The sequence below is a fragment of the Mauremys reevesii genome, linkage group 2 (genome assembly GCF_016161935.1).
Source record: "Mauremys reevesii isolate NIE-2019 linkage group 2, ASM1616193v1, whole genome shotgun sequence".
Taxonomy (NCBI): domain Eukaryota; kingdom Metazoa; phylum Chordata; order Testudines; family Geoemydidae; genus Mauremys; species Mauremys reevesii.
In genome coordinates, this window is record NC_052624.1 from 125,732,313 (window position 1) to 125,756,583 (window position 24,271).

Sequence of the window (24,271 nt, forward strand, 5' to 3'; positions counted from 1 at the left end):
AGCCACTAGAACACAGTTGTCCATGAGCTAGTGTCATTCCCTAATATTTGGTAACATCCCTCAAACAGGCCTAGGCTACTTACTACCAACTACAGCTGCATCTGATCCTCCTCCCACCCTGGTGGTGGTGGAAAATATAGGGTGAAAATTACTTTCCCTACAACTCTGCTGTTTAAGCAAGCTACTGCCCCAATTCTGCTCTCTTTCACAGCAGTCTGAGACACTGCTGCCAACTGTGCTCCCTCCTGCCGAGCTTAACTTGGCCACAAGACAATATTGGGTCCATCCACCAAAAGCAGAGAGTGGCATCCAACTTTAAGGTGGGGCTCTATTTGGAGACTTGGTTATGTTAAAATGGCACATTCTTACTCAACAGTTGTGCTCCATGTATGCTTGCTACAGTGACAAAAATAAATGTTTACTACTTTTTAAACTCCTGTTGATGCTACCGAGGCAGCACAGCTGAGTCTGAATGGGTCTTTGGTACATCATTTACAGAACTGTTTTAAGATCCAACAGCTACAGCTATAAAATCTACCAATTCTGATAGGGTGTCGCAGGAGACCTCATTTGATCTAGAGAACTTTTATTACAGCTGTTGATATAAGAGGAGAAAATAAGGCCGCTTCCCTCCCATTCACCCACTGGGAGTTTCTCATCTATACTGCACTCATCCCTGGAATTCTAATCTGCACATCTCCCCCCATTATTGTGAACCAATAAGATTTTAATATATTGTTCAGTAAATATTTAGCCAAGGTATCTCATTTTCTCACCTTCACTTTTTTCCAGCAGGGATGCAATCACAGCTTCATTTTCAACAGGATTCAGTGAACATGTTGAATAGACCATCCTACCTCCTTCTGCCAATTGTTCTACACCACGGGTTGCAATCCTTAATTGCAATCTAAAAGAAAAGTGTTTGTCTAAACCATTCAGGGACCAGCAAGACTCCCATTATCCCTTGTACAAAACACCCTGTTACAGGTGAAGCTTTACTTTAAACCTCAGGGAAAACTTCATTACAGACATTCTAGCTATATTAAATCAGACATTAAAACAGGACACACAACGTTTAAACACAGAGCTTAATTTCCTCATGCCTCTATTACCAAAGTATCTGAATACAGGCAATTTATCTTGGCCACTATCCCTCTCTGGCCCAGGAATTCTAGCATTAAAATAAATAGTAAGAGAAGCACTGCCAGCAGAACACAGTTTGGTTAGTGTTGTACTAGAAAGACATATCATACAATACAATAACCTGGACGGTGATGTGTATCCACAATACAACTCTGCCCTTAAAATAAACCCCGTAAACTAATTTATTTCAACTAATAGAATACTACTGTTTCAAATACACTTTCTTAGGTATACTAAACACTGTTAAATTGTAAAGAACTTAGTCAATTAAGCTATTTTCCCAAAAACCTCACCAAAAAATTTCTATGGATTGCAACAATTTGCAGTGTGGAAAAGCAGCATATATAAATCTGTACAAGAAAAAGGTAGTACAATGTTTACATATCAAACCATATCTAAATTGAGAGGTTTAGTAAAATTAAATAATTTTAGGTTTTAAAATAAGATTTTAGAAATCTTATTTTTCTTAAAAAAAAATCAATTTACAAAAATGTGATTAACTTAATTCCAGAATTCACATAAACTCTCTACCACCAAACTACAGTGTTAAACTAACAGCCATGTTTGATGCATTACAATAGCCAAGAACCCAAGTTGTTTATTTGTAAAACAAGGTCAGGGCCAACCTTTTATTCATATTCAGAGATAACAATACAGGGATTTCATCAATATTCATATTTTATTTTACATTAGACTTTTGGTGTACAAAGTGGACACTGCCATTTTAGGCTATCACGGTCTTCCCTGAAGCTCCTGCCACCCGCCTACTATCCAACTAGTTGGCTCACTACCATTACTGTGCCCTCACAGCTAGCAACCCCCTCCCAATGGATTCCCTGCCTTTGCATTAGTTATTTGTAGGGCCCTAACAATTCATTTTGGTCAATTTCACAGGTATACCATTTTTAAAAGTCAATTTCAGTTTCAGATATTTACATCTGAAATTTCATGGTGTTGTAAATGTGGGGGTCACGACCCAAAAGGGGAGTGTAGGGCATTGCAAAGCTAGTGTGTGTGTGGTGGTGGTGGGCGGGAGGGAGGGAATCGTCGCAGGATTGCCACCATTACTTCTGTGTTGCTACTGGCAGGGACACTGCCTTCAGGGTCCAGCACAGCCATGGAAGTTCCTGGGGGTTTGACCCAGCCCCAGAGTGGCATGGGAAGAAGTCTCATCCCTCCCTAGCCCCACCAGGACTAGCAGCTGCAGTACAGTGCACAGTAGGAATCCCCTGCTGGGGCATCCACAGTCCTGCCCCTCCCTTATAATAGCCAGATATCACAGGGGAGATCAGATTTCACAGTTCACTATGTGTTTTTCATGGTTGTGAATTTGCAAGGGCTCTAGTTATTTTGGTATTCATAAAAACCAAAAATAATAGGGATGCTACCCTAGTCTTAATGTAGACTGATCCCATATTTGGATGATTATTCTCCTCTCAGAAGAAAGTACAAGGAAATTAGCTGTTTGTGGGGGAAGGGAAAGGTGGCAACACTTCATAATTTCTATTTGTAAACTGTTACGCTGATGACATTTTCTGCAAACATATATAGGAATTATAATATGCCCTTTTACCCATGTAGCTGTAAGCTATTTTGTGTTGTCCATTTTTTCCACACATCAATGTTTTTTCTCATGGTTCCATCTCCACTGTAATAGAAGTTTACATGTTAATTCACAAATAAAAGATTTTTATGATCTACATTTAACTCTATGCTGAAAAATAAGTAAATCCAAAAATGGTGTTTTAACTCATGAGGAGACAACCCATTTTGATACTAACCACAGGGGATTCATCTTAAGAGGATGCTAAACCCCCCAGCAGATCTTGTCTCAGCCTCTAATACCAGCCAACTGTGAGACAAGGGAGCAATAATCTGTCTCAATTATCACCCAAAATTCCCACTAAAAACTGGAACAGTGTCTGGTAGCAATCAAGTTAGACAGATTTCTCCCTTTTCTAATTATTTCTTTAGGGATTAAAGGCAGTCAGAAGATAAGAAAATTGTGGAATAACTATTTACTGCAAAAAAATCATTTTTTAAAAAACAAATTAAGTTTTCAAAGTTAATAATAAAAACACAATACAACAAAGAAACCACCACCACATCACTAAACAAGTACTTTCTTCACTATTATTGCAATAGTGCCCAGTCAGGATTACAAACCCATTTTTGCTAGGCACTGAACACAGGAATTCCAATCCTGAACTGAAAAATTTACCATCTAATTTGATTCATATGCTGCTAGATATCATCTTACCCCAGTTACTCACTTCAACACATTCCTTGCAAGCTACCAGACCAAAGAGCAGCACTCTGACTCCGATCTCTAAGTTAGGATAAACTGGATCTTCCATCTTGATCCAACTATTTAGCTCCAAAGTCTCAGAGATGATACAACCCATCTCTAATCTGAGTGGATTTCCAGCACCAGACTAGTTTTACCAGTTGAGAATCAATCAATCAAGAGATGCTTCCTGAAAGCCCAATAGGCGACAAAACCTTGTAATGCACCCACTGAAATTAATTTCACAGACCTAACGTGTAAAATCCCAGCCCCAAGTAAGTAAATTAAAAAACTCCCTTGACTTCAATGATGCTAGGACTTCACTCCTTATTTTAATATAAAATAAAAAGTGAGAGGTATTCAAAGAGTTAATTAATATTTTTTGCTTAAATTAACTTATTTCAGATGTGACATTTACAAGAGTTGGAACTTCATATTGCTATATCATTAGGCTCAAGTAAATTCCTGACAAATGCTTCTTCACGACAAGTACTCTCTTCACTAAAAGAACTCCATTTTGAAGATGTATAACAAAGTTTAAAGTTAAAGAGAAAGTAAAGTTAGTACATGAAAGAGACTTGGTTTACTCAGACAAAATGGCTACCATACAATTCTGGAAGCTAGTAATGTCAAACACTGCACTGGAAATGAGGTGTACATTTTTCACAGTGAGGGTAATTAACCACTGGAACAGTTTATCAAGAGTCATGGTAGGTTGCTTGTAACCAAAAGTGAGAACAAATCACACAGCAGATGGTGATGTGAAAATAGTAGTCTCCATCCCAGTTCCAGTGGACAATAATCCACACAATAAGAAACAATATCTCATGTTATTTTTGTTGATACTCTCAATAGAAACATCTAAACCACTACATACAGAGTCTATACCACCCAGCCTCCTCCCCTCCCAGCTTTTTACAACAGAACCAAAGCACACAAGTTGCTTTAAAAGCTTTAAGATGCTGCTGTTCATACTAAAGGACTTCTTTCCAGACTAAATTAAAAGAAAACAAAAAAAAACACTTTTTTTTTTTTAAAAGATGCACATTCATAAATATGTGAATGTTCATTAACATATGATACAGGGTAAGGGCACATAAAAAGCTGCTTTTTGTAGTGACACTGATTTTTTTCAAGTTCATTTTTAGGTGAGGAGAGCTTTAAATTGAAGCTGCTCCTGCAATTTTTCTCCTTCCCAAGCAGTCAATTAGAGTCAGCGCTACACAGGAAGGCTCTAAGCTATGGCCAGTTAGACCCGGACACTAATTGGATAAAGAACTGCACTGATATCCTGTTCAACAGGCCGGACTTTTCTTCTATACCCCTCTCTCACACAGCGCTGAAGGTGTTGGGGCTTAAAGCCACTCATCTGTCTCAGGCCTGGTCTACACTACGCGTTTAAACCGATTTTAGCAGTGTAAAGCCGATTTAACGCTGCACCCGTCCACACAACGAGGCCCTTTATATCGATATAAAGGGCTCTTTAAACCGGTTTCTGTACTCCTCCCCGACGAGAGGAGTAGCGCTAAATCGGTATTACCATATCGGATTAGGGTTAGTGTGGCCGCAAATCGACGGTATTGGCCTCCGGGCGGTATCCCACAGTGCACCATTGTGATCGCTCTGGACAGCAATCTGAACTCGGATGCACTGGCCAGGTAGACAGGAAAAGCCCCGTGAACTTTTGAATTTCATTTCCTGTTTGCCCAGCGTGGAGCTCTGATCAGCACAGGTGGCGATGCAGTCCCAAATCCAAAAAGAGCTCCAGCATGGACCGTACGGGAGATACTGGATCTGATCGCTGTATGGGGAGGCAAATCTGTTCTATCACAGCTCCGTTACAGAAGACGAAATGACAAAGCACTTGAAAAAATCTCCAGAGGCCACAGCAGGGACTCAGCACAGTGCTGTGAGAGACGCGTAACGGAAAGCCAAAGAATCAAATGGACGCTCATGGAGGGAGGGAGGGGGTACTGAGGACTCCAGCTATCCCTCAGTCCCCGCAGTCTCCGAAAAGCATTTGCATTCTTGGCTGGGCTCCAAGTGCCTGAAGGGTCAAAAACATTTTCCCGGGTGTTTCAGGGTGTATGTCGTCAATTTACACGCTTCACCCCCCCCCCCCCCCCCGAAAGAAAAGGGAAAAAAATCATTTCTCGCCTTTTTTCAATGTCACCCTATGTCTACTGCATGCTGCTGGTAGACGGGGTTCTTGAGAGCTAAACAGCAGCATCCTCTCCCCTCTCCCCGGCGGCAGACGGTACAGTACAGTAGGACTGGTATCTGTTCTCGTCATCAGCCCGTGAGTGCTCCTGGCTGGCCTCAGGTGAGGCTGGCCAGAGGCGCCTGGGTAAAAATAGGAATGATTCCCGGTCATTCCCAGTAGATGGTACAGAACGGCTGGTAACTGTCCTCATCATAGCAACTCAAGGCTGAGCTTCATCAGCCCCCTCCCTTTCATGTGTAAAGAAAAGCTTCTGTACTGCCTGGACTAGCAGCAGGATGCTAGGCTCCTCTCCTCCGCACCGCTTAATGTCCTGCCTGGACTATCATAGCAGCTGGAGGCTGCCTTCCCCTCATTTTATCTCACTAACAAGTCACTGTTTCTTATTCCTGCATTCTTTATTACTTCATGACACAAATGGGGGGGGGACACTGCCACGGTAGCCCAGGAAGGTTGGGGAAGGAGGGAAGCAACGGGTGGGGTTGTTGCAGGGGCACCCCCCGTGAATGGCATGCAGCTCATCATTTCTGCGGGGTCTGACACGGAGCAGCTGTGCTCTCTGGTTCTCTGATACACTGGTTCTCTAGTACACTAGCCCCATATTCTAGGCAGGACTGATTCTATTTTTAGATACCATAAAGGAGGGATTGACTGGGGAAGTCATTTCCATTTTTGTCTTTGCGCCCCCGGCCGACCTCATTTACAATGGCAGCAGATGGTACAGAACGACTGATAACCATCTCTGCTATCATGCAAAAGCAAATGAATGCTGCTGTGTAGCGCTGCTGTATCGCCTCTGTCAGCGGCATACAGTACACATACGGTGACAGTGACAAAAGGCAAAACAGGCTCCATGGTTGCCATGCTATGGCATCTGCCAGGACAATCCAGAGAAAAAGGGCGCGAAATGATTGTCTGCCGTTGCTTTCCCGGAGGAAGGAATGATTGACGACATTTACCCAGAGCCACCTGCGACAATGATTTTTGCCCCATCAGGCACTGGGATCTCAACCCAGAATTCCATGGGGGGGGGGACTGCGGGAACTATGGGATAGCTATGGAATAGCTACCCACAGTGCAACGCTCCAGAAATCGATGCTAGCCTCGGACCATGGACGCACACCGCTGAATTAATGTGCTTAGTGTGGCCGCGTGCCCTCGACTTTATACAATCTGTTTTACAAAACCGGTTTATGTAAAATCGGAATAATCCCGTAGCGTAGACGTACCCTCATTCTCCATTCACTAAGCGGGATGAGCAGTATACCCGCCCACCACCCTTAACGAGCACAAACGAATCCTTACTCTACAACGTGCATCATCAGCAAAATTAAGAGAATGAACATAACTTGAAAGGAAAAGTGGCTTGAGTGCCAGCTATGAGGACACCAGAGAGAAGACAAAAGGGGAAGGGAGCAAGAGGAAGAGAGGATCAAAGGGGAGTAACAGGGACAATAAAATTCCAAAAAACAGGGAACTAAGAAAAAATACATACAGAAGATTGTTCAGTCACAGAATAGGAATCCTCCTTCAGTGTTTAGCTTCCAATCCAATTAGCTATCAATTGACGTAATAATACAAAAGTAGCTAAACAGCAGCAGCTCATCTTTCCCTCTGACCAAGCTATTGGAATCTTTCAGTGAGAGAGGGTGCTGACATAGCAGGAGTGATCCTACTCAGAGATGATTTAAAAAAAAAAAAAATCTGTGAAAACAGCACCTTCTAACTCAAAGTATTCAGAGTCATATCTGTTCACATTACTTATTAAATGATTTTTTTACTTTTAAATACAATTTACTCTTCAAGCACCAACCCAACTCTGAGAGAAGCTTGGAATCTGAACAAGGCAAGCTTTTAGAAAATCTACATAAAAATAAAAATGTTTCCAGATTGTTTGTCTTAAAAACATTTCCTTGCAGTACTTGAAAGAAACACTGCAGTGCTAGGAACCTTAAATTAGTGATCATAAAACAAAAGAAAGTGATTTTACTGATTTTCATTATCCAAGAAATGCAAAAAGTAAAGAAGGGCAACTACCCTGAATTATTAAAAATGTTTCCTTTTAGTAGGCAAAGATGATAGCAATATAGGGAAAATAATGTATGTATTTTTACTGACTGCATCCTTTTGAATTCCATTTACGTTTCCCTTAACTTTTTTTTCGTGGTGATGCATGAACTAGGAAGAATTCTGACTTTCAGATTCCAAGCTAAATTTTCAGACAGTTTTGGGGGCAAGTTTTACTTATAAATTGGGTAGATTTGATATAGAAGTGATTGAGACAATAACTAGGAATCCTGCACTGACATTTTTGGAGAGAGTTGCTTTTCAGAACAGAACTGCACTTTTAAGCCCTGAAAGAAATAAAGACAACTATGCTTGTACAACTTGTTTCAAATAAAAGAAATTAAGATTGATGCAGCATTTAGTAATGCCTCCTCTGCCATAGGTATTTAGACTGGGTATCTCATTTTGGATGCAGTATTAGTGTATAAGATTGTATTTGCTATTATTATGAATTTTGTTTCTATTAATTCCTGCAGTTTTGGAATTCAACAAAAACTAGAAGGTGTTAGATCACATAGATATGCTCCATATATACCCTGCCATTCCTGATGTAAAGGTTTAGAAGACAAACTTAGTCCATTTGCTAATGGAAGTTAAGGATAGGCTGAAGTGAGGCAAAAAGATCACTTATCTTAAGCTAGAATTCTTAATCTAATCTGATGTGAAAGGAGAAACAGCCTGTTTTGGAAATCACAGTGAACCCTGACTTTCTTCGCAGAAAGGCAGAGGGACAACAAAAAAGATTACATTAAAAGTAACACAGTGAACATGTGTATTAAGAAGTAAATGCAATATACCTGCAGGGAACATCACATAAAATCCTATCATAGAAGAGGACCTCTTTTCTTCCATTATTGTCTATTTGTAGAGCAGGGATGCTGGAAGCGTCATGATTTACCACCATGATGCAAGGACTGTTTAACCTCTTAGCCTGATGAACCAGCAAATAGCAGCGCTTGTTATCAACATCATTAGCAATTACAAACCCCTCTGGGAACAAAATAAAATTTACAGGTTAACACGAAGCATCTATGTTTTGCATTCATATAGTAGCCAGCAAATATTCTGCAAAAATATATATCACAGTACCCAAATATTGGCTTTACTATTCAATTATATATGTAAAATATAGTTTTCTTTTCATATTGCATAAATTGTTTGGAAATGAGCATTTTATAGTCATAATTTTTAAGCCTTGTTTCAAATATTTGGAACATGGAGGGCTCTGTTTAAATTAGAAGTGACCAATTTGGCACTATGCAACTGCAACAAAATACAGTTCTTCCACATCTCATCCCAGAGTTAGCAGAGCTTTTTTGCAGAGATGATATGCACTGATGCCTAAAAAGGACAAAGCTGATCTGCTGAATACAACACGTGGTATTTTTGCAGCCATTTTATAGAAAGTAAAAATAATTCTGAAGTTAAAGAATGACTGTAAACAAACCATTCTTATAATGGAGAACTAACACAACCTAACGTAATATCTAAGGAGAGTGCTAGAACAAAAATTCCTAAGGTACAGTCTATTGAATTCACACTCGCTTAATTACATGGAAAAATTAAGCTCTGACCACATTTAATGTTACCTCAACTCTCCGCAAATATATAATCCACATAGCTCATCTTTTGAGTCACAGTGAAGCAAAAAGTTTTAAAGACAACCTGCATATAATTTGAGAAGCCAACTGTTGGCTATGGAGAGCTGTGATGACTCATGAAGTGGAAGCTGACAATATAATAAAATAGGACCTTTAAAAATACAAGTTTAAAATCTATTACATGCTGAACACCTCTCCAACCTAACCATACAATTTGGGGAATTCAGCACATAATTAAAGTTTTGTTATACATGTTTGTAAAACTTGCAAATGGTCTTTTATAATAAAAATCTTTAAAAATCAAAAGCTTCAGAAGCCCGAAGTAAGTAGTCCTGACAGACTTACCTGGAAAAGGAACATTCATGTCTGCATGCAACATTTCAATGAGCTGCGCAGTCTTAGACCCTGGTGCAGCACACATATCTAGAATCTACCAATAAAAAGTTTGAACAGTAAAATATTTCAAGATTTCTCAAACATGTTCAGCAGTTTAGATTTTAAACTGTAATTTCTTGCAAAAAAATAAAAGATGTTTTAAGGCATAAAATAGAAAATTCAGAAGTATGACATCAAACAGTCCATTCTAGCTATTTCTCAGATGAGTTACCCTTGTTCTGAGCACATATACACATCAGCTAAGGCTATATCTACACTACCACCTCTGTTGGCAAAACTTATGTCGTTCAGGGGTGTGAAAATACACCCCTGAGCAACATAAGTTACACCAACATAACACCAGTGTGGACAGTGGAAGCTCTCCTGCTAACATAGCTACTGCTGCATGTTGAGGGTGGTTTAATTATGTTGATTGGAGAGCTCTCTCCTTTCAGCATAGAATGATTACGCGAGAGATCTTACAGCAGCGCAGCTGTATTGGTACAGCTGTGCCACTGTAAGCTCTCTAGGGTAGACAAAGCCTGAGACAGGCGTTCTAGTTCAGTCTCCATGCACATGAGCAACTGTCATTAGAGTTAATGAGAACTATGCATACAGATTAAGGGTACATTTCAACGACATTTTTTTTTTTACTTTGTATTAATTACCTTTGGTTAACTGAAAATTAACACATTTGTAAAGGCTAGTCTGGACACTCTCCAGGAGTTTGTGGTTTACCTTAGGGGACAATTTAAAGTAAGCTACAAATTTTCATATAAGAACTGGGTCACACCAATGTTTAGTATCCGGTCTTCCAACAGTGGCCAATGTCAGGTGCTTCAGAGGGAATGAACAGACTAGGTAATCATCAAGTGACCTTCCTCTGTCACCAAATTCCCAGCTTCTGGCAAAGAGAGGCTACAGACACTTCAGAGCAGGGTTTTGCATCCCTGCCCATCCTGGCTAACAGCCATTGATGGATCTATCCTCCATGAACTTATATAGTTCTTTTTTGAACCCTGTGAGTCTTAGCCTTCACAACATCCCAGGCAAAGAGTTCCCCAGGTTGACTGTGCATTGTGGGAAGAAATACTTCCTTTTAAACCTGACCCCCTAGTTCTTGTGTTATGAGGAGTAAATAACACTTATTTACTTTCTCCATACCAGTCATGATTTTATAGACCTCTATCACATCCCCCCCTTAGTCATCTCTTTTTCAAGCTGAAAAGTCCAAATCCAATTAATCTTTCCTGATATGGAAGCTGTTCAATAGCCCTAATCATTTTTGTTGCCCTTTTCTGAAGCTTTTCCAATTCCGATATATCTTTTTTGAGATAGGATGACCACATCTGCACACAGTATTCAAGATGTGGGCGTACCATGGATTTATACAGGCGCAATATGATTATGGTTGCAAATCTGTCACAAAGTCATGGATTCTGCTGTGGCCAATGCGACTGGCCCGGGAGCTGCTGCTGGGGCAGTCTCGGGCCATCGCACCCTCCCTCCACCCAGCAGCAGCAGGAGTTTGGGTGTGGGAGAGTGCTCAGAACTGGGGCTGGGGGTTGGGGTGTGGGAGAGGATTAGGGCTCCAGGCGGTGCTTACCTCAGGAGGCTCTCCAGAAGCGGCGACATGCTAGGTTGAGGTGAGGCCAGACAGCTCCATGTGCTGCCTCCACCTGCAGGCGTTGACCCCACAGCTCCCATTGGCCGCAGTTCCCGGCCCTAGGAGCCGAGGGACATGACACCGCTTCCGGGGAGCCACAAGGAGCCTGCCAGACCCGCCAAGCCCCCACCCACCCCAAGCAGCCGTGATGGTCCTGGGCTGCGCCCCGTGCGTTCACCCCCCTGCCCCTCGAAGCACCCAAGATTTAGTCAGGGGTATATAGTACAAGTCATGGACAAGTCACGGGCCATGAATTTTTGTTTGCTGTCCAGAACCTGTCCATTACTTTTACTAAAAATACCCATGACTAAAATGTAGCCTTAAATATATTTCCTGTCTTATCATCTATCCCTTTCTTAATGATTCCCAATATTCTCGTAGCTTTTTTTGACTGCCGCTGTACATTGCATGCATGTTTTCAGAGAACTATCCACAATGACTCCAAGATCTCTTTCTTGAGTAGTAACAGATAATTTAGACTCCACCATTTTGTATGTATAGTTGGGATTACATTTTCCAATGTGCATTGCTTTGCATGAATTTCATCTGTCCAGTCACCCAGTTTTGTGAGATCCCTTTGTAACTCTAGGTCCGAAGCAGACTGAGAAACTATCTTGAGTGGTTTTGTATCATCTGCAATTTTTGCCACCTCACCATTTACCCTTTTTTCCAGCTCTTTTATGAATATGTTGAACAGCACTGGTCCCAGTACAGACACCTGTGGGGACACCACTATTTACTCCTCTCCACTCTGAAAACTGACCATTTATTTCAACCCTTTGTTCCCCGCATGGGACAAACATATGGGAAGTGCCTAATTAACCTTTACAAACATATCAACTACCTTGAGTTAATTGGTAACCATCTTGAAATATAACCACCACCACCCTGGATTGATTCACACATCTTGTGGTGTTGATAGCACTCCAAGCCAAACAAAACAATGCTCCTAAATCGCTTTTGCTCAAAATGAAAAAATGAGCCACAGTGGAGAGCTTAAAAAAGGTGACAATATTATAAACAGAGAAAGCCACAGAAAAGGAAGGGGGGAATATACATGAATACAGTTAAATTTCCAAGATAAAATATTTTTTGAAGGATGGAGGCAATGGATTCAAAAACTTAAACATACAGAGTTAAAAAAAATCAGTTTTTATTTTTCAATATACATGAACTAGAGCCTACAGTCATTGCTATCTCTGTATGCAGAACACATGGCCTGTCCTAACAAATAAAGCATCAACACAAATACTATGGGGTTTGTAATTGTCTTATTTTTCCTATAAGGCTTCCAGTTCTCACATGACTTTAAAGATTACCTTATGGTGAGGATTAACGTTAAGCAGCAGAGGAGGGATCATACTGACAGCTTCTTGACGACTAATGTTTCCCTAAAATAAAATGAACATGTGTGCAGTATCCATTAGATCTTATGCAAATGTGATTTACTTCATAATAAAATAGTAATAGTGCTGTATAAATGAACGTGCACTGAAAAAATCAGTACTACAAAACCCCATGCAACTTTCCCCCGTCCCCCTCCCACAACTTTTTCCTTCTTCCCTGTCACAAATGCAGAAAGTTTCTCCTTTGCTCTCCTACTTTAACCACTCCACTTGCTCCAATGACCCCATCCCAACTTCTGATCTCTCACACTCATTCCTCTAATTCCTCTTTTCCTTAACTTTCCCCCGACTCCTTTTCACAATATAAACATGTCTCAGTCTCTCCCATCTTAAAAAAATCCACCCTTCACCGCACTTGTCTCTCCAACAACTGTGCCATCTCCCTTCTACTACTAAATTTCCAGAACTATAATCTACAGTCCACAATCCCTGTCTAGAGCTCCTTTCCTTCAATTTCATCCTAGACCTTCTCCAATCTGGCCCCTTTCGCTCCACTGAAACGCCTCTTGCCAAAATTTCTAATAATCTCTTTTCAGACAAAATTCAGAACCAGTAATACATCCTCATCCTCCTTGAAGTCAGCCAACTTTGACACCAGCAATCACACTTGTCTTGAAATCTTGTCCTCCTTTGGCTTCTAACTGCTTCTTCAACATGTCCTTTGGAGAATCCTCCTCATCTCCCATTCCAACTTTCTGGGGGGATTCTACAGGGCTCTGCCCTGAGTCTGCCCTTCTCTTGCCCCTTTTCTCTGGTTAATCTCATCTGCAATCATAAATTCAATTACCATCTCTTTGCCAATGATTCACAGATCTCTCTTTCTCCCCTCCTCCAGACATAAATCCTTCTGTCCAAACTTAAAATCTCAGCATGTCTCTCTGACCTCTCCCTCATGGATGCCTAGCTCAAGCACAACATGGCTAACACAGATGTCTTAATTTTCCCCAAAAAAACCTTTCCTCAATGCCACCATGTTGCCTGTCACTCAGGCCTATAATCAGGGCATCATCACAGTTTCAGATCTTTCTCTAGGCCCTCGCGTCTAGGCTGTCTAAACCTCACAAATTCTTTCGTATCCATTCACACAACTAAATCTCTCAGCCAGGTGCTCATCTCAATTACTACAACATCTTTTTCTCTGGCCTTAAATACAGTCTTGCCTGGCTCATATCCATTCACAATAGTGTGCTATTCCATGACTAAGGCTCTTAAGTACTATGGTAACAAATAATAATCATCATTCTGACATTACACTCATTCATTCTAAATTTCATTACAAATTTAAATATCAGGGTCACACAAAACTGACAAATATGAGTCAAACAAACAACAATATTACTTTATCCTGTTCAAACTTCTTCTTTCCCTTACGATTAGAGATGTATTTGATACTCAAGAGCAAGCAACTACAGAAAGTGGCTCCAGTCAAGCATAAACAAATCCAAAAAATCAAATTAAAACCCACAAGAACAGAAGCCCTAATTATAGACTAAGCGATCACTATCATGGATTGTCTACTTAGTGTGCAGAGTACACCACAGGGTGATTTGTAAGCACGCTAACATGTGCCACTCTAACTGCCCCAGATAGACCCTGCTGGCACACTCTAAAAAGTACCTAGTTCATATTAACTGTCCCACGTAGATCCTGCTAGCATTAACCTGAATTAGGGACCTGTTAAGAGTGCATCAGCACTTCCTACATGGGGCAGTTAGGAGTGGAGCACGTTAGGGCTTTGCAAATCACACCCTCTAGAGCTCTTCATCAGTAATACATAGACAAGCCTTCACTTCCCAATAAAAAGTGTTCCAGTTCTAAAAAGAAAATTCAGCTTTGGACACAATTCATTTATTCGTTTGTTACATTTTATTTTTTAAAAAAAAACACCTTACACATTCTGTCTCGCTAACCAGAAACTGATGAAACTTTTCCAGCTGTGGTGACTTCCGCAAGATTTTTCTGCTCAAGTTAGTGTGCCATGCTAGCTCTTCCGGATACCTGTAAAACAAAGACAGACACCCAGTGCAAACTCACCGCAAACTAATGCAACCTCAAAAATCTTTCTAAATGAAAATATACAGCCACTTTTCTTTAGGCGATTTATAAACTGTCCAAATTATTTACATTCAAGTTGTCTGAAGTGTGCCGAATACAGTACAAAATTAAAATACTTAAGATGGTCAAATCAGAGAAATATTAGACATTTAAGATACCAGTCTTTAAACAATTCTGCTACAACTGTAACTATGACTCTTTCATTGTAACACTTAGCTGAATCCACACCACAGATACCCAGGCCAAAATCTGTCACGGGACCATCTGATCTCAGTAAGAAAATGAGTGAACTCAACAGAACAGGACATTATCAAATAATATTCCTGCTCCTAGCTATGATGTCAGTACTGGATACACTTTCTGAGGCGGCTATTAATCTTTACACTAAAGCAACATCACAGCGAACAACGGATATGCCTGTAATTCATAGCAGACTATCAGAAAGATCACACAAACCACTGCCTCAAAAACTTCCACTGGACTATACTTTGCTTGTGCTGTGGCAGGTGGTCAGCACACAGCGAAGTAAAACCACAACAGTATTCCCTCTAATTTTTCACACACGTGTGTGGAATGAATTTTGTTACAACAATATGGAGACAAAATTCATGTGGTGGGGAAGAGATTGAGGGGAGGTGTGGGAGAGGAATGTGGGGGTGGGCTCTGGAGTGGGGCCAGGAATGAGGGGTTTGGGGTGCAGGCTGCCCCAGGGCTACAGCAGGGAGAGAGGACTCCCCCAGCTTTCTCTCCCTCCAGCAGCACCTGGGGTGGGGGGGGGAAAGAGGCCCCTCTCCCTGCAGCTGAAGCTTTGGGGCCAGAGCCGCAAAATAGGCACATCTTCCCCTTCTGGAGGAGCTAAGAGAGGCAGAGAGGTATGTTAAAATAAAGCTGGCTGTATTTTAAAGAATCCTTATTGAGGTTGCAGGAACAAACCATCCCGATGTGTAGGAAGAAAAGTAAATATGGCAGGCGACCAGCTTGGCTTAACAGTGAAATCCTTGCTCGTCTTAAACACAAAAAAAACAGCTTACAAGAAGTGGAAGATTGGACAAATAACCAGGGAGGAGTATAAAAGTATTGCTCAGGCATGCAGGAGTGAAATTAGGAAGGCCAAATCACACTTGGAGTTACTCCTAACATCTCCGGCTAGCTGCAACAAGAAGGGTTTCTTCAGGTATGTTAGCAACAAGAAGAAAGTCAAGGAAAGTGTGGGCCCTTTGCTCAATGAGGGAGGGAACCTAGTGACAGAGGATGTGGAGAAAGCTAGTGTACTCAGTGCTTTTTTTACCTCTGTCTTCACAGACAAGGTCAGCTCCCAGACAGCTGCACTCTGCAGCACGGTATGGGGAGGAGGTGACCAGCTCTCTGTGGAGAAAGAAGTAATTCGGGACTATTTAGAAAAGCTGGACGAGCACAAGTCCATGGGGCCGGATGCACTGCATCCGAGGGTGCTAAAGGAGTTGGCCGATGAGGTTGCAGAGCCATTGGCCATTATCTTTGAAAAATCATGGTGATCGGGGGAGGTCCCGGATGGCTGGAAAAAAGCTAATATAGTGCCCCATCTTTAAAAAAGGGAAGAAGGAAGATCCAGGGAACTACAGGCCAGTCAGTCTCACCTCAGTCCCTGGAAAAATCATGGAACAGGTCCTCAAGGAATCAATTCTGAACCACTTAAAGGAGGGGAAAGTGATCAGGAACAGTCAGCATGGATTCACCAAGGGCAAGTCATGCCTGATTAACCTAATTGCTTTCTATGATGAGATAACCACCTCTGTGGATGAGGGGAAAGCAGTGGATGTGTTATTTCTGGACTTTGGCAAAGCCTTTGATACAGTCTCCCACAGTATTCTTGCCAGCAAGTTAAAAAAGTATGAGCTGGATGAATGGACGGTAAGGTCGATAGAAAACTGGCTAGATGGTCGGGCTCAACGGGTAGTGATCAATGGTTCCATGTCTAGTTGGCAGCCGGTATCAAGTGGAGTGCCCCAAACGTCGGTGCTGAGGCCGGTTTTGTTCAATATCTTCATTAACGATCTGGAGGATGGTGTGGACTGCACCCTTAGCAAGTTTGCAGATGACACTAAACTGGGAGGAGTGGTTGATACGCTGGAAGGTAGGGATAGGATACAGAGGGACCTAGACAAATTAGAGGATTGGGCCAAAAGAAATTTGATGAGGTTCAACAAGGACAAGTGCAGAGTCCTGCACTTAGGACGGAAGAATCCCATGCACTGCTACAGACTAGGGACCGAATGGCTGGGCAGCAGTTCTGCAGGAAAGGACCTAAGGGTTACAGTGGACGAAAAGCTGAATATGAGTCAACAGTGTGCCCCAGTTGCCAAGAAGGCTAATGGCATTTTGGGTTGTATAAGTAGGGGCATTTCCAGCAGATTGAGGGACGTGATCATTCCCCTCTATTCAGCACTGGTGAGGCCTCATTTGGAGTACTGTGTCCAGTTTTGGGCCCCACACTACAAGAAAGATGTGGATAAATTGGAGAGAGTCCAGCGGAGAGCAACAAAAACGATTAGGGGGATGGAGCACATGACTTATGAAGAGAGGCTGCTTTCAACTACCTGAAAGGGGGTTCCAAAGAGGATGGATCTAGACTGTTCTCAGTGGTAGAAGATGACAGAACAAGAAGTAATGGTCTCAAGTTGCAGAGGGGGAGGTTTAGGTTGGACATTAGGAAAAACTTTTTCACTAGTAGGGTGGTGAAGCACTGGTTTGGGTTACCTAGGGAGGTGGTGGAATCTCCTTCCTTAGAGGTTTTTAAGGTCAGGCTTGACAAAGCCCTGGCTGGGATGATTTAGTTGGGTTTGGTCCTGCTTTGAGCAGGGGGTTGGACTAGATGACCTCCTGAGGTCCCTTCCAACCCTGAGATTCCATGCCTCTTCCCTGTCTGCGGCAGGTCTGGGCCAGGTTGAGGCATCTCTCCTGTGGCCAAGGCAGGTCCGGGGGAGAAGCCATAGCCCTGAGCACCTGCACGATGGTTAATATGCTGCTGCATGGCTGCACAGCTTAGAGGGAACTTAGCTCCACAATCAGACAAATTAAGACTGATTCTGAAAAATGAACTGAAAAATAGAGATTCTCCCCTCCCTCAGATCTTTTTCTATTCAGTTATAATAATCCTTGGTGATCACTCGTAACTTTTCAAATAACTATGTGGCGTCTTCCTTTTACTAAAAAAAATATGATGTAAAAAAAATTAATTCTACAAGAAACTTCATTTTGGGTATTAAAATGTGATGGAGAAATATTTGCCAAAACAGTACTATTGAGCACCTTAAATCCATTTTGAGTAGCACCAAGAAAGTTATAATATTTATAAAAATTATGTCTAATGCTAAAAGGGTGATTAGTTATATGCATTAAGATTTGATTAGCCAGTGGGTATCTTTCAAGAAAAAAATATTAGCCAAATCCAGGGTTCAACTTTAAGATCAGTGAATTCCACTACTAATTGTATATATGTTAATTATGAGATAAGGTAAAAAAGGAAGAGAGCAAGCTGAATTCTTGAAACAATATATCCTGAGTTTACAAAGTGTCTTAGTTTTCTTACCACTTTAGTGGTTGTGGCACTTCAATTTTTTGCCCATCAACTACCAGGTCCTGCAACTCCTTGAAATACTTGTTCTTCAAGCAGTGCAGAATTTCTTTTGCATGGCTAAAGAAAGAACAAAATGTTTTTGATTAAAAAAAAGTTGATTGATTTGAAGAGTGCAATGAAACAAAACTGTTCTGAGTATAACACTTCAATCTGGGGCTGAGTGCACCAACTTCATAGTGTTCTGAACCCCTCATGGCCCAGAAAGCAAGTAACCAATATTGACCCCAAAATTATGTACATTACCAATGAACAAGTAGTACAGATCATATCACTCTGCTTTATCGTCAATTTTCTCCCATTTCTCCCAGATTTTCCCCTTCCTACTTTAAGAAGCAAGATCACACTTTTGTTGATGGCCCTGCATACACCATCTGCCCAGCAGCTCCAGCAACAACACAGCGAGGCTGACGCCAGTTTCACTTTGCTACTCCTGTTGGGTGAAGTGCTATGTGTAGTAGTGCAATTCCGTGCTGCTGCTCCTGTTGCTGGGGGCACTGGTCAGGGGATGTGCAAACAGTAAATAGAGGAATGAAGAACTAATTATAGAGCCATAAACCCCTCTCACCTGGGGCAGCTTTTTCCCACCATTGCCATCTCTACCCTACAGATGAAAGTAGTTACAGATTGCCCCGAAGAAAGAAAATACCCCCACGACAACCCCCCTCCCCGCACCGGACCGGACCCACCCCCTGGCAGGAGTAACAGCGGGGGGCGGATGCCGAACCACAGGGGCTGACACCGCTGCCCTGTACCGCGCCATCGGCGCCCCCTAGCGGGCGCGTTCAGCTCCCCCCACCCTCCGCAGCAGCGGCCTTTTGCTGGGCGCTTCCTGCGCCCCGCGACCGGCCCCTCCCCGCGGGCCGCGCTCACCTCTTGTAGCCGGTGATGCGCAGGGTGGCGGGGAGCGGCTCCCTCAGCGCCGCCATGAACGGCTCCCACTCGCCCTCGGGCACGATCCGCAGCTCCCGGTAGTAGCGCTCGAACAGCGCGTTCTCCTTGACGATATCGGGGTAGCCGCCTTCCCAGCCCTGCAAGAGGCGGCGACGAGCGGGTCAGACACGGCGCGGGGCAGGGGCGCAGCTCGTCCCCCGGGCGCGGCTCCCGGGTTGGGGAGAGGGCGCTCCGGGGGGTCTCAGGGACCCTTCGCGCGCCCCGGGCCCGAGCAGCCGCTGCGTGCGCGGGACGCGGGGGCTCGGCCACGGGGCCTTCGCGGCGTCAGTGAATCGGCTACAGCTTAGCGCCACCCCGCCCCGCCCCGCCCGGCCCGGCCGGGCCGCTGCTCACCGCCTGCTCCCGGCCCTGCCCGTCCCCGCCGCCTCCCCGCTCGCGGCGCTGCTGCTGCCTTTGGCGGTTGCGCTGCCTGCGGCCCATCGCGCCCGCGCGCCGCACGAAACCGGCTGCTACCGCGCGCCACAGAGCGATTTTCCCGCAGCCGAAGAGCAGCCGTCACCCGATGCTGTCACGTGGCACATGCGGTGGCCTGCGCGGGGTCCTTGCCAGCTGACCGCCCTGCATGGAAAGCCCCCAAGGGCTGTCCGCGAATTCGCCTGCAACATAAACTCAACTGTGCTAATTTTCTCCCTCGTTGAGCCAGCCGCCAGCGGGAAGCGCCTTTATTTTAATGAACCAGGGTCTGCCTGGCGGGGGGACATCTCTGCGTCACTTGCGCGGATTCATGGTTTCATATTTTTGGACTAGGGCTTATCAGGGACAGCCCATGGGCGTGCTGTCCTTCGGCGCCTGTGTGCCGCCTACATGAGGCAATAAGGGCAGGGGCGTTGCCCGATGTCTCACTTTTGTATTGGCTAATCTACATGATTGACAGACCCGCTTCTCCAATCAATGTTTGCACAGATCGGGCACCTGACTCCTGCCGTCCTATGTGGATGAAAAGCTGCGTCAGAACCCGCCCAAGGACACGCCCCCAAATAGCGCCTCTCCGCACGTGGCGTCTGTGTGGCGCGATCGCTGCCCAGGGCGAGGGCAGGTCGCTGGGTGGGGCTCTGGCTCTGCGCCGCTGTCCCTACCGCGACGAGCCACCCTGCTGCCGGCCCCGGTGCTAGCACAGCGCCGTGGCCACATAGTTGTCTGGTTGGTGCCGCGTGGCCAAACCCCGCCGTTGCTCCCCGCGCGCGCGGCGCTGCGGCAGCGGCCGGTTGGGGCGGAGCGCGCGCGGCCATGGAGGCGGCGGGCGGGTTGTGGCAGCGGCGGGCGGGGCCGGAGGAGCGGCGGCTGCTGGTCAGCCTGTCCTACGGGATGGTGGGCATGGGGGCGCTCTCCGCCCTGCTGCTGCGCTTCGTGTGGATGCCGTACGGGCGCTACTCCACGCGCCGCCTCGGCTGCCTTGTGCCCGCCCGCCTGGCCTGGCTTCTGCAGGAGCTGCCGGCGCTGCTGGTCCCGCTGGGGCTGAGCCTCTTCAGCGGCGCGGCCCGCGTCTCCGAGTGGCCGAACCGGGTCCTGCTGGCGCTCTTCATCGGGCACTACGCACACAGGTACCAGCGCGGCTCCCGCGGCTTGTCCCTCGGGCGGAGCGGGGAGGGGAAGCCCCAGCTTCTGCCGGGAGTAGGGTGACCAGATGTCCCGATTCTATAGGGACAGTCCTAATTTTGGGGTATTTTTCTTATATAGGCTCCTCTTACACACACACAAACACACCCCGTATCCTGTCCCGATTTTTCACATTTGCTGTTTGGTCATCCTAGCTGGGAGGCTCAGCCTAGCCTGCGAGTTTGTCCAGGTTTGGCCCTGAGACAAAAAAGGGACAAGATTTGCCAGGCATTGGTGTGGAAGGTGGTGATGTCATCTCGAAGAGCCCCTTGCTCTTGTGACTTCGCTCTAGGGCAGTGGTTTTCCATTTTTTTTTTCTGTCGACCCAGTTGAAGAAAATTTGTTGATGCCCGTGATCCAACAGACCTGGGGAGGAGGGGTTTGGGTTGTGGGAGGGGCGCAGGGTGTGGGGGTGAGGGTTGTGGGGTGGGACTAGGAATGAGGGATGCAGGGGGTAGGGGAGGGGGTCAGGATGCTGGGCTGGGGGTGGGGCCAGGGATGAGGGGGTTGGGGTGTAGGAGAGGGCTGGAGCAGGGGGCTGGGTTATGAGAGGGAGTCAGGGCCCTGGGCTGGGGGTGTAGGCTCTGGTGTGGGGCCAGGGATGAGGGAGTTGGAGTGCAGGAAGGGGCTCAGGGCTGGGGCAGGGGATTGGGGCATGGACTTACCTCAAGTGGTTCCCTGTCAGCGGTGCAGCGGGGATGCTAAGGCAGACTTCCTGCTGTCTTGGCACCGCAGACCATGTTGTGCCGCAGAAGCGGCCAGCAGCAGGTCAGCCTCCTAAGCAACGGCGCGCAAGCAGCTCTGTGCGGCTCTTGTCTGCAGGCACCATCCCCAACCAGCTCCAATTGGTGAGGAACTGGTGCTCAGGGCGAGGGCAGCACGCAGAGACCATGTCATTGTTCCACCAACGAGACTTTTAATGGCCAGGTCGGCGGTGCTGATGAGAGCCGCTGCGATACAGTGCCTTTCATTCCATTTGAAAACCACTGTCCTAGGATGACCAGGTGTCCTGATTTTATAGGGACAGGCCCAGTATTCAAGGCTTTTCCGTATATAGGTACCTATTACTTCTCAGCCCTGTTAAAATTTTTCACATTTGATATCTGGTCACTACCTCACCCTGGGTATGTCTACACTACGAAATTAGGTCGATTTAATGGAAGTCGATTTTTTTTTTAGAAATCGATTTGATACAGTCGATTGTGTGTGTCCCCACTAAGTGCACTAAGTTGGCGGACTGCGTCCACAGTACCGAGGCTAGCGTCGACTTTAGGAGCATTGCACTCTGGGTAGCTATCCCACAGTTCCCGCAGTCTCTGCCGCCCATGGGAACTCAACCCAGAATTCCAAGTGCCCGATGGGGCAAAAACATTGTCACGGGTGGTTCTGGGTACATGTCGTCAGGCCCCCCTCCCTCCATCCCTCTGTGAAAGCAACAGCAAACAATCATTTCTTGCTTTTTTTCCTGGGTTACCCGTGCAGACTGCATACCACAGCAAGCATGGAGCCCACTCAGCTCAGTGACACTGTACATCTCCTGGGTGCTGCTGGTAGACGTGGTACTGCAGTGCTACACAGCAGCATCTCGTTGCCTTGCCTTGCCGGCGGCAGTTGGTGCGATACAACTGTTAACGTTGTTGTCTCATGGGTACTCCTGGCCGACCTCGGTGACATCGGTTGGGGGCGCCTGGACATAAATGGGAGTGACTCCAGGTCATTCTGTTCTTTAAGTTTTGTCTAATGGTGATTCAGTCATGCCTGGAATATCATGCGAGCTGGAGGTTTTTGCCTCAGGCTGCTCTCCCAGTCGCAGCACCACACGATCGCACCTCCCCTCACTCATGAAGCCTGGACAGTAGTAAGGAGCAGTTCAACTATAGGCTGAGTAAGTGCAGAACGGTGGTAGAATGTGCCTTTGGACATTTAAAAGCTCGCTGGCGCTGTTTGCTGACTAGGATGTTTGCGCTTAAAAGAGCACAGCAAGACGCACTGCACATCACAAAGGCTTTGAAAAACAGTTTCATGACTGGCCAGGCTTTGGTGTGACAGTTGTGTGTGTGTTTCTCCTTGATGAAATCCCGCCCCCTTTGTTGATTTTAATTCCCTATAAGCTAACCCTGTAAGCCATGTCGTCAGTTGCCCCCCCCTCCGTGAGAGCAATGGCAGACAATAGTTTAGTGCCTTTTTTTCCGCGCAGACGCCATACCACAGCAAGCATGATCACCGCTCAGATCACTGCAGCAGTTATGAGCACTGTAAATACCATGCTCATTATCCTGCAGTATATGCAGCACTGGAAACTTCAACAGCAGATGAGGAGGTGACGGCAGCGTGGTGACGAGAGCGATGAGGACATGGACACAGACTTCTCTCAAAGCACAGGCCCTGGCAATTTGGACATCATGGTGGTAATGGGGCAGGTTCATGCCGTGGAACGCCAATTCTGGGCCCAGGAAACAGGCACAGACTGGTGGGACCGCATAGTGTTGCAGGTCTGGGATGCTTCCCAGTGGCTGCGAAACTTTCGCGTGCGTAAGGGCACTTTCATGGGACTTTGTGACTTGCTTTCCTCTGCCCTGAAGCGCAAAAATACCAAGATGAGAGCAGCCCTCACAGTTCACAAGCGGGTGATGATAGCCCTATGGAAGCTTGTGTGACGAAATGGGAATGTTCTTGATCTGTTATGTGAATGCTGAGTGGGGAATATTGACCTGGGAAGGTTGCAGGGGAGTTGTGCTGGGACGGCCTGCCTTGGGGAAGGGAGCATACCTGAGCATGTAATCTAAGACCCCAGGAGGGGGGTTGAAGGCCAGATGACACCTCTGTTATTACTGCTTGCTGTGCACTTCACTATCTGTGAGAGTAAGGGGGAGATGCTTATGGCAAGGTGGGAGGTTGAGACAGATCGCCTGGCCGCTGGTTAAGCACAGCCGGACACCAGGGCGGTTAGAAGACCACAGCAGGGCGCGCTGCGCATTAGAGAAGCTTTGAAAACCAGTTTCATGACTCTAATAAAATGTCATGCTCTAATAAAAATATAACATTAGGGATCTATTATCAACCACCTGACCAGGACAGTAATAGTGATGATGAAATGCTAAGGGAAATTAGAGAGGCTATCAAAATTAAGAACCCAATAATAGTGGGGGATTTGTTATCCCCATATTGACTGGGAACATTTCACTTCAGCACGAAATGCAAATTTCTCGATACTTTAAATGACTGCTTCATAGAGCAGCTGGTATGGGAGCCCCCAAGGGGAGAGGCAACTCTAGATTTAATCCTGA

At 45.2% G+C, this 24,271-nt stretch overlaps 2 protein-coding genes across 5 annotated transcripts in view; one reads left to right on the forward strand and one right to left on the reverse strand.

The window, feature by feature from the left end:
* The window catches only part of NSUN2 (NOP2/Sun RNA methyltransferase 2), a 52,074-nt gene extending 31,896 nt beyond the window's left edge, over window positions 1-20,178 (reverse strand). The window contains exons 1-9 of one of the 3 annotated variants that reach the window (XM_039522565.1): window positions 20,003-20,178; window positions 19,308-19,465; window positions 18,390-18,494; window positions 14,659-14,764; window positions 12,680-12,751; window positions 9,665-9,749; window positions 8,516-8,708; window positions 2,717-2,791; window positions 777-907 (exon numbers count right to left, since the gene is read on the reverse strand). In XM_039522565.1, coding sequence (XP_039378499.1) covers window positions 777-907; window positions 2,717-2,791; window positions 8,516-8,708; window positions 9,665-9,749; window positions 12,680-12,751; window positions 14,659-14,764; window positions 18,390-18,494; window positions 19,308-19,363 — 823 coding nt within the window. In that variant the 5' untranslated portion in view covers window positions 19,364-19,465; window positions 20,003-20,178. Of the gene's footprint in view, window positions 1-776; window positions 908-2,716; window positions 2,792-8,515; window positions 8,709-9,664; window positions 9,750-12,679; window positions 12,752-14,658; window positions 14,765-18,389; window positions 18,495-19,307; window positions 19,466-19,721; window positions 19,915-20,002 lie in introns of those variants that run through there. The other 2 variants (XM_039522564.1, XM_039522563.1) reach the window with 2 other exon arrangements.
* Window positions 20,179-20,258: 80 nt separating this feature from the next.
* The window catches only part of SRD5A1 (steroid 5 alpha-reductase 1), a 46,580-nt gene continuing 42,567 nt past the window's right edge, over window positions 20,259-24,271 (forward strand). For both annotated transcript variants that reach the window (XM_039522567.1, XM_039522566.1), the window contains exon 1: window positions 20,259-20,929. In XM_039522567.1, coding sequence (XP_039378501.1) covers window positions 20,616-20,929 — 314 coding nt within the window. In that variant the 5' untranslated portion in view covers window positions 20,259-20,615. The remainder of the gene's footprint in view (window positions 20,930-24,271) is intronic.